Source organism: Meriones unguiculatus, chromosome 16 (genome assembly GCF_030254825.1).
Source record: "Meriones unguiculatus strain TT.TT164.6M chromosome 16, Bangor_MerUng_6.1, whole genome shotgun sequence".
Lineage (NCBI taxonomy): Eukaryota > Metazoa > Chordata > Mammalia > Rodentia > Muridae > Meriones > Meriones unguiculatus.
In genome coordinates this window covers 882,353-893,080 of record NC_083363.1, presented here as the reverse complement: position 1 = coordinate 893,080, position 10,728 = coordinate 882,353, and the positions used below count along the sequence as shown (strand labels likewise).

At 47.9% G+C, this 10,728-nt stretch overlaps 1 protein-coding gene across 1 annotated transcript; it reads left to right on the top strand.

Moving 5' to 3' along the window:
- The first annotated feature begins 1,258 nt into the window (after positions 1-1,258).
- Positions 1,259-3,387, top strand: LOC110544579 (patr class I histocompatibility antigen, A-126 alpha chain-like). The gene is made up of 5 exons (XM_060369021.1): positions 1,259-1,328; positions 1,576-1,845; positions 2,074-2,349; positions 2,901-3,176; positions 3,284-3,387. Exons 1-5 carry the CDS (start codon positions 1,259-1,261, stop codon positions 3,385-3,387), a joined length of 996 nt encoding a protein of 331 aa, XP_060225004.1.
- Positions 3,388-10,728: the final 7,341 nt, after the last annotated feature.

The following is a 10,728-nucleotide window of genomic DNA, read 5'->3' as shown; positions in this document are numbered from 1 at the left end:
TAAAGGAGTTGGTCAAAGAACGTCCTACCTTAAAATAACAGTTATTAGCAAAACATTCAGCGCACAAAACTCTCTCATGCATGTGGATGCAGCAGACAGTGAAGGACTCAATGATGTTTCAAGTCCACAGTGTGAACAATCTTGAGGAAGTGCCACCTGTGACCATTTAGTGGCTTATCAATGAGCAAACTTACAATTAGCCCATGTGGATGGCAAATTCCTTTAATGTCAGCAATCTGGAGCCAGAAGCAGGTGGATGTCTGAATTCTAGGTCAGCCTGGTCTACATAGCCACTACCAGGCCAACCAGGGCACATGCTGAGACCCTGTCTCAAAAAGAAAACTGAAATTATTTGAAGATGCTAATGATTTTTCTCCTGGGCCTGGAGTGATGGGAAGAGCCCCGGCTGCTCTGGAGAAGACCAGAACTGATTTCCCAGCACTTGATCTAGCAGTTCACAAGTTCCTGTAATTCCAGCTCCAGGGTTTCCTACTCCCTCTTCTGGGATCCCATGAGAACACACTCCTTGCATACACACAGACACACACAAAAATACATACATATAGAAATGAGTTTTGAAATTGTTTCTCCTAAAACATGTCTGGAAAACTGCATTTTTCTGCATTTCAAATGAAAGAAAAATGTGAAAAAGGAGACACAAATTCTCTTGATGTGTAGTGAGGAAGATGAAGATAAGGACTTCAAGAAATGTTGACTATCCAAAAAGCTCTTAGACAGCACCATTTAATTTTGGAAAACAATTCTTTCTCTTTTTTATTCTGCTTACTTACAATTAGTTATTAATATCCTCATTGAATCAAAACTCTCAAAGACTCCAGTTCCTAACATGATGACTGTGGATTGACAAAACCGCAAGAGTACAGTCAGCATGGAAGGCTACACAAGGTCTAAGCGTGAGTAGAGATTCTGACATCCCAACGCTTGAGAGTCGCTGACTTGCTGGTCACAGGGCTAAGACTCAAGGATGCGGTGACCAGGACCAGGAGGACATGGATCAAGGAAATGCAGCTTATGTCCAAACATTGATGCCAAGATACATGGTCACAAAAGTGGGTCTGAGGTGGGAGAGGAGACCCTAGAGATTTCTTTCCCAGGAGGTCACCTCTCCAAGACCCAACCCATCTGGTCCATGCCACTACCTTTGGGAAATCTCAGAGCAGCCAATCAGCCTCACCCACATCAGGGTTATGAAGTGAAGAGACGCCACTGCTGACTGAGACTCGACTCATCTTGGAGAATGAGGACGCCTGGACCCTGTGCCCACCTCCTCCTGCTGGTGGCCGTGGCCCTGACCCAGAATTGCACAGGTACTTGCTGGGCCTGGAGTGAAATGGCCTTTTGGGGAGCAAGGTGCAGCTCTGGGAATCCTCACCTCTGCATCTTCTCCCTCCCATAACTAGACCCTCCCAGCTCCCCCAGCTGGTTGACCCCTGACCCTCTCCTTCATCTCAGGTCCAGAGGGCCTCCTCTACCCGTCACTGCTCCCTTCCCATCCCACCAACCTGCCCTGGGTCCAGGCAGAAGAGTCAGGGTCTCAGTGCACACCACCCCCAGGTTCTCACTGGCTGCTGTTTTACGACACCGTGGTTTATGGACCAAACCTCTGGGAGCCCCGGTTCATCCGGGTCGGCTATTTGGACACCACACCTTTTGAGGCATTCGACAGCAAGGCAGCAACTGCAGTGATGCAACCCCGGGCTCCTTGGATGGAGCAGGAACCACGTGAATATTGGGAGCAAGTGACAGAGGAAGCCCTGCTCGACTCACAGAATAACGGAATGATTCTTCAAATCATGATGGGCTACTACAACCACAGCAAGAACGGTGAGTGGTCCCTGCTCTGAGGTCACCTCCCCTCCATACCTTCATGGTCTGCTCCACTGAGCTTCACTCTAGTCCCCGGGTGCATGGTTTGGCCATGGGGGAAGAGGGCTCTGGAGACCTTCGACCTGCGAAAGCCACAGACTGTGCCTGGCTAGGGGGTTAGACTGGGACAAAATTCCTGGAGGCTGGGAAGCATCCCAGTGACGGGTAGCTGATGGGGTGGGGAAGAATATCGCACTCTACAGGTTGTGCTTGGCTGCAGTGTGGGGAATGATGGGCGCTTCCTCCGTGGTCACCATCAGTTCGCCTACTATGGCTACGATTACATCACTCTGAATGAGGACCTGAGCTCCTGGACTGCAGAGGGTGAGGCTGCTCAAACCATAAGAAAACAATGGAACAATATGAGAACGGCAGAAGAACTGGGGACTTACCTGCAGGGGCCTTGTGTGGAAATTCTTACTAGATACCTGGACCTTGGGAAGGAGACATTGCTGCGCTCTGGTAAGAGAGGCACTTGCCAGCTCCTTCTGTTTCTGGGATTGGAGCTCCTGTCACCTGAGGCCTCCTCCTAGGTAGGGAGCAGCTGGAATACTTACACTGTCTTGCATCAAAGGCAAAGAGTGTTCCTCGGTTTCCTGACTCAAAGAGAGGGACTCTCCAGAGGATTCACCCTCTCCCAGGACAGTTCAGTGTGTCAATTAAGCAGCAGCTCCCTTCCATCTCAGAATCATGGCCTCTCTCAGGCCGGTTCACTCTCCCTGCACAGCGACACTGAGTCTGACTGCAGGGTTGCTGAGTCCCTCACCCCCTGTCCAGTCAGATCCAGAAGTCTATCTGCCTAGAGGGAGACCCCGAGTCTCCTGCTCCCTGCTGCCCCATGGCGATTATGAAAGTCAGGATTAGACCATCCAGACCAGGCCTTTAGGCTTCTGACTGGAGTCTGCTCCCCTCCCTGAGGCAGCCCTCCCCTCCTGTCCAGGGATGGTCACATGAGCTCTGCTCACACCCCAGGAGGAATGCAAATGCCTGACTGTTCCAATTGTTGCTCTCAGATGCTCCCCAAGCACATGTGAGCCACCAAGTCAGACCTGGAGGGAATGTGACCCTGAGGTGCTGGGCCCTGGGCTTCTACCCTGCTGAGATCTCCCTGACCTGGCAGAGGGATGGGAACAACCACACCCAGGAAATGGAGCTGGTGGACACCAGGCCTGCAGGGGATGGAACCTTCCAGAAGTGGGCAGCTGTGGTGGTTCCTTCTGGAGAGGAGCTGAGATACACATGTCATGTGAACCATGAAGCATTACCTGAGCCCCTCACTCTGAGATGGGGTAAGGGCAGGTGTGAGCACAGAGCCTGTTGTCAGGAAACGCCTGAGCAGGATCAGGGTGGAGAGCGAGGGTCAGGGTCCTCACTCTTCCTTCCCTTCCCTCCTCAGAGCCTCCTCAGCCAACTCTCTTCCTCATGGCCATTCTTATTGGCCTGGTTCTTGGAGCTTTCGTGGTGGGAGCTGTAGTGATCTTTCTGCTATCAAAGAAGTAAAGGTAAGGAAGGAAGGTGACCTGAGTTCTTGTCTCCCCAGAGATTTCAAACCCAGGCTCTAAATGTGCCTGCCTCAGCAGAGGAAGGTAGTATGCACACCTGGGCCCTGGGCCTGTGTGCTGACATGAACTCTATTGTAGAGCATAAAGGAAATAATGGACAGGCCCATCACACTGGTTCTGATTCCCCACAGACAGATGCCACAGAGAAGGTCCCTACTGAGAACAGACCTGAGGAGGCCAGTTGGTCCTCTCTATGTAAACCTTCCCTCCTGTTTGCTCCTTCCCTGGAGCTGCACTCACAGTTCTAGACACTTCCCTGGGCTTTGGACTGGAGATCCTCCCACTCCCATGCCTTTACTGCTTCCCTGTCTCTCACTGGCTGTGTGCTTCCCACAGGGTGGACAGAGGCATCTATGCTTTGGCTCCCGGTAGATGCATGGGAGTTGGTTCCTGAGACCCTGGCAATAGGGTAGACAGGCACCCATTGTGGGGGCTCTTGGCCCTCTTGCTGTGGGCTCTTAACAGGTCTAGTTTGTTCTGCCAGAGGCAGAGACAGTTCCCAGAGGTCTGCTGCATGTCTGCCAGTAGCATAGGAGGTATTCAGAGAACACATTCCTGAGCTGTGCTGGCTCTCTGTAGTGGGACTGCTTTTAGCATGAAGGCCTGTTCAGTTTCATGGCTTAACAGTCACCAATCAGAATTTGTTCTTCATTATTTCCTTCTATAGTGTGAGACACCCACCGTGTGTGACTTCAAAAGCTCCTGACTTTTCTTTCAGTGACTGGCATGGAACTGTTCCAAGTGTCTGTCTCCTGTCAGTGTGACACAAGGAAGTGAGTCCAGCCTAGACCTGAGCATGACTCCTCTGCACATGGACCTGTCTTCCCTGACATTCCTGCTGACCTGAAGAGTCAGGCCTGGGCGACCTCCACCAGAGACGGACTTTAGTTTCCAATGAGCTACAAACTTATTCTTCCTTCTTGAACATATAAGGATGTGGATATTTTGGCAATTTTGCTTGGTAAATTCTTCCCATGGTTTGCTTAGTGGGTAAAGCCAACCAAATCAAGTTGAGAAGTTGAAATCCATCTTTCAGTCTTCTCTTTCCTTTTCCTGGTGCCTGTCTTTCCATTCAACCTCAGCTTAAATCTGTTCACTTCTCTTTCTAATAAACTTGAACTGTGCTTAATAATAGTAATCCTTAAATGTTTTACTTTCTCTAATTGACCTGACCTGCAGTTCTGTCACAGGAGATCCTGAATGGGGGAGTGGGAATGCAAAGGGAACAAGGGCACAAGAAATGAAGACCAAGACAGTATCTCTGATCAAAGTCTCTGTTTATTTGAATTTTCCATACAACTACATAGGCAGAAGCGGAAGGAATGTAATTGCCTTTGGCAGGGTTACTAAGTGACTAGAAATCACAGGATAGCCCACCAAGATGTGCTTATAATGGTAATTTGGAAAGTTCCTCAGAAGAGTTACTTAGGAGCCCCGAGAGAGGAGGATTTAAGGTGTTTCAGGATGATGATCTTACTGAAAGCCCCAGGTCAGCCAGGAATGCACTGTTGTATCCGGGCAGCAGGCCGGTCAAGCCAGATGCCAAAATTCAGGGGACAGCAAGGTGCCAGAGGACCCCTGACATCTAGAGAAGAATCTCGTCTTCACCTAAGTAGAGGCTTCTTGTAAATGTAGCTTTTACTGCCTCAGGTGAAGATGAGAGCCGGAGAGGGGCTGTGCTTTACACAACTTGGGCTGAGCCCCAAGAATTTCCTTCTCTGCTCTAACTCTCACCAGACCTAGGCATGGAAGATTCTACAGTCTAATCTACCAGGCTGACTGGCTCAATCAGGCTTTTCTCTGCCTCTCACTGAGGTGCTGTGCTTGGCCTCCTCCTAGCTTTGGCAATCTGTTCTAACCTTCTGGTGATTTCTCATTCTCTGGCCCGTTCTGTCTTCACCTGTGTGCAGCTTGTTGTGTCTGTAACCTGTCTCTGTAAAACTGTCCTGGTAAAACTGTGACACACACACATCACCCTCCACACCTCACCTAACATTTCTGTGTCACTGCCCTTAAGTAGGCTCTCCTGCTCTGCTGTTCTTGTGTGTGCTGGGCAAACCTTGTCTCTGACTCATTCTGTCAGATCTTTCTCTGATCTGTCACTTTGTCTGCCCCTCAATTAAACATCACTTGCAAACATGGCTGCTGCCTCTACAAAGTAACCTTGCCTTGCCTACTACCCTTAGGCTTACAGGCGTGCAATAAGGACAGGTCTGCATTCCAGCCAGATCATGTCTTTGGGTGTGATCCTTGCCAGAGCAGCCATGCTGCTGGATGGTAGTTTCTGAACAGAGCTCCTTGGCTGCCACACATTCAGCATGGCGATGTCTCTACCCTGCATGAAGCTGTGACTGCCATCATTCCTATGGCCAAGAGGACGCTCCGAAGCCATGGTGGCCAGTTTCTGTGACTGCCACTGAGCTGCTCTTTGGTTTTGCATGTTACCTACATTCTTTCACTATCCAAAGGACACATAGTGGTTCCTTTATTTTATTTTATGGGTGTTTTATCTCCATATGCCTGTCTGTGTACCCCTGGCACACCCAGTGCCCATGGGTGCCCTGCACCTGGGGTCACAGACAGCTGTGAACTATCATGGGGACATTAGGAACCAAACACAGGTCCTCTGTATAACAGTGATCTTAGCTGCTGAGTCTTCTGCACAGCCCCACACCCCACAAAGTGTTTAATGACGAATTCTGTGCCACAGATCCCCTTAGGGCCATCACTACCCCATTCTCAGGTCCGGAGGAACAATGCGATGATTTCCAGGAAGACATGCACTGGTGTCCTAAAGTCATTCCTTCTGCCTCAGAAGACCTTCCTGAGACCAAACTGGCATGAACTGACTGTGAAGTGACACCCAGAGGAGATGACTTTGCTAGAACATTCTGGAGAACACTCTGGATTCAAAGTACAATAAGAATCCCTGATTCTTGAACTGAAGGGATGTTTCAGTGATTCAGAACACTGACTGTTCTTCTATAGGATGGGGTTCAGTTCCCAGAAGCCACATGCTCTTAGAACCATGTGTAACTCCAGTCTCAGGGGATCCAATGACCTCTCCAGATCCCCTTGGGCAAAGATATACATGCAGGTAAAACATCTATATACATAGAATGAAAGATTTTTCTCAAAGAAAATTCTGATTCTATGCATGATATGTCCCGATGTCTTAATTCTTCTCAACTTGTAGTTCATTTAATGTATATGAATATTTTCCTGCATGTATATCTGCTTTTTATGTAAGTGCCTGTGCCCCAAGTTCAGAAGAGACCATTAGATTCTCTGTGAGCCTCCATGTGGGTGCTCTGTGTCCCTCTGTGTATGTGTGAGATGGAGAGGGAGGGAGAGAGGTGGGGATGACTGTTTATGCATTTGAGAGACACTCAGGGATCCCAGAAGAGAGCAGTGGAGCCCTGGGAGTTGGCATTTCAGACCAGGTGATCTGCCTTATGTGCCTGCTGGGTCTAGAGGCAGGCCCTCAGGAGCTGCTTTTCACCACTGGACAATCGCTCTGACTCTCTGTGTTAGGACTGGTCTCTCTCGACTATACAGCCATAAATTGCCTGAATTAGCCTGAGTAGTTTTCTGCGAATTCCCAAGAAGAGTGAGAGGCACATTGGTTGGAAGAGAAAGATTAGCTTCAGGGAACTAGGAATCTCCACCACCTACCTCCTCACCCAGACCCTTAGGCCAAGAATCCTGGGAGCAGTGCCAAGTGTCTGGTACAAGCAGATCCCTACCGTCCTGGTCTGTTCACAACCCCTGCCGAGTCTCAGCACGGGGCCAGTAAGTGCGCAGGCCTCACTCATTTCATGTGACGATGTCCACACACGCTTAGAGTTTGTGAGCAGCTCAATGGTAAATATTCTCATGTGGGTTTTGGCAGTTCATCCCGAATGTGTTAGGAACTCAGAGTTTTGAGACGTTTACTTCACTGAAGATAATATCAGGTAACACTGACCCGAGGTCAAACCTGAGACTCGGGGACCCTTGGGCCATTATGATGGATATTCTTGGTTGTCAAATGAACCACATCAGAAATTAACTGTCCCCAAGAGGACTGGGGCCACTGAGTGCTTTTCCTAATAAAGTCTTGAAGTGGGAGGACTCACTTTTTGACTTAACTCTTTATTGATTCTTTGGAAACTGCACATCATGCAGCCCAATCCCACTCATCTTCCCTGTCTCTTTGCCTGACCTCTGCCCTTCCAACATCCCCTCAAAAGGAAAAAGAAAAAACAAATCCCACATGAAAGCTGTAGTATGTCACAGTGTGTGCTGGGGTAAAGACCCCTCTCCCAAAAGTGAGCCCCTTATCCATTGTCCAGTGCAAAGTGGTCAGCCCTGAAACCACACACACACAAACAACTAACAGGACTCAGCATGTTTCATTCATATATTTGTGTATATTTACACACACACACACACACAAACAAACAAACAAACACACATATGTCACAATAATAGTGGGAGAAAAAGAAGCTATTCCTTGAGAAGGGAGCCTTGCAGGAGATTGACAGGGGGAAACTGGAAGGGTAGAGATAGAAAGGGGGTGATGAGTTCTATTTCAATTATAAACCTACATAAAATAACAAGGTGGGAAGGCTGGCCTGTTTAAATACAAAAGAGAATAGCTCTTCTAGTGAGTTGAAGGTAAGAGTTTCACAGTCACTGTGAGGAGGGCTAAAAGGTGTCAGGTGGGGCTGGAGAGCTGGCTCAGCTGGTTCAGAGTCCTGGCAGCTCTCCAGACAACTGTGGTCCAAGTCCCAGCATCTACGTGATGGCTCGCCATCTTGTGGGCATCTCTGGACAAAGCACCCAGACCCTGAGTGTGCAGGAGAGGTCATAGCACCAGTGTACAGAAGCAGGATAGCTCCTGCAAGGCCTCTGTCTCTGTCCAGTTTGCATTCCCAGTTTATACTCTAAAAGAAGGTGTGGCTGGGAAGCAATTGAGATTCTACAGAGCATGTGTGGCAGTCAGCAGGTTGTTAGGGCCAGAGACCCACCGTTTCAGCTGTTTCTCCAGGTCATTCTGTTCCAGGTAGCAAGAGACGAAATGCTTAGGAACGGGTAATGCTTGAAACAAACTACTAAATAAATCAATGTATCAGTGTCTCATTATTGGTCTTTTTACCTTAATCTTCCCCAACAGTCTGAAAGTCCATTTCCAGGATCTCCATTGCCATCTTCTGGCCACCATCGGCACTGCATGCACATGGTTCACGGATGTACAAGCAGGCAAAATATCCAGACACACACACACGCACACACACGCACGCACACACACAATATAAAAACAAAAAAAAATTAAAAGTTGTCAGGCGCTTACTAAGGCTTCTCCTGGGGTCTCATGAAAGACAGGTATTTAATTCATCCTATGAGCTATAGAATGAGTTGTGGTACAAAACGAAAGCTTATAGGTTACAAACAACGGCAAGGGGCTGAGATGTAGTTCACTTTGTACAGTGTTTGTTCAATATGCAGAAAGTCCTGGATTTGATCCCCAGAGAGCACAAACCAGCTGTGGGATCATGTCTATAATCCTAGCAATCAGGACTTGACTATTACGTAGTGAGTTAGGGGGACACAGAAACTGTCTCATTTAAACCAAATGGAGTGATTGGAGTTGATATAAGTCAGTGATTAAGGGCACTTGGTAATCTTCCAGATTTGTATGAGAGCCAGCAAGATTCCCAAAGGTTACTTTGCCATCTTAGATCCTAGTGTACAGATCTGCAAAAATCTTGAATAATGTTTGAATGAAAAAAATTCTTTAGGAGATTAATAATGAAATTTTAGCTAATTTATACTGACACTGAAATTGGCATTCAGGAGAATGGTTGCTTTCAGAAAAATTAGTGGCTTTTCTTATTGTACTACAAACTACATGATGAGAATAACCTATGATAAAAGGTTTATTTTGGCTCACAGTTGGAAGGAACGACCTGACCTGTCATGCAGAGGAGGGAGGATGAGAAGCAGCTCCATGTGACAGGAAGCAGGATCAAGGCTGCTTGCTTCCACCTCAGCAGCTCAGGACACTGAGAACAGGAATGCAGTGCTCACCAGGCTTTTCCTTTGTCCCCTTCTAGTCAGTCCGGGGCCACAGCCTATGGTGATGGTGCCACCTTCCTTTAAAGCTCTCTGCAGATGCCCTTGAAGACATGCCCAACAGTGTGTCTCTTAGGTAACTCTAAATCCTCTCCAATTGACCATGGAGATCAACCACGAGTTAGTCTTTGAGAAACAAGAGGAGCTGTGACTTCTGCCTCACTAAGAGGGAATTACAAGGACCTCAAGGTAGCTCTGCTTTGGTAGAGTTCAATCAACACCTGCTCAGAGCAGCCCACTCCAGAGTGGAAGCTCAGGAGGGCATCTGAGAAAGCTGCTGTGTGCTGGTGTTGCTGTGAACTGCAGACCCTGGGTGATGCAGCTGGCTCTGGGGCCATGGGAGCAGATGCTGGAAAACCAGGGCACACACTGCAGGAAGCTGATGCAGAGGGCTTATGCTTTCCCTTCATGGTGCTCTACTGCCCTCTGCTATCACCTTCTACCAGCAACCTGTAAGAGGCCGTGCTTCTATAGTCACAGCGATGAAGGGGTTCAAAGCTTTGCTTTCAGTCCACTCTTGGATGAGAAAAAAAGCAGTTTCTATTAATTAATTGTTTAAAAAATAAAATAAAATTTGTTTTTGGCCAAATTTTAAAAACTCATTTTGCACACCATGGGAACAGCACCTGCACCTTCTAGCAAACTAAACATGGGGTGGGGGTCAAAGCCCTGGACAGGTGCCGGCATTAGTTCACTGTAGGGCTCAGCAAGTGCTTTTTTCTTGCTTGGCAATTAAAGAGACATTCACACATTTCAAGGACACTAAGTTCTAACACCCTGACTTAAGGACATGAAAATGGCGATTTAAAGGTACAGTTAAGACTATTCCTCACAATCTGCTATGATAGCAATGTAAATTATGGAGCATAAATCAAATGGCTTAAAATGAGCTCGCAGCATGCATGAGGAGCACACTGAACACACAACTTACTTCTTCACGTGCAGGTACTTTCACTATCAAGAGACTGAACAAGGGTTTTTCATGCTGAGATGGATGAGAAGTGTCCATCTCTCTCGGGACATGGGGCAGGTGTTGAGCATGGTTAAAGCAGGGATAAACTTTGAAATCAGGGTTAACATTAATAATTTCCCTTAGTTTGGGGTTTCTTTATTAATTCTGTGTCCACTTTCAGGCCTTGGACTGCTTTATTCATTTCCTCCC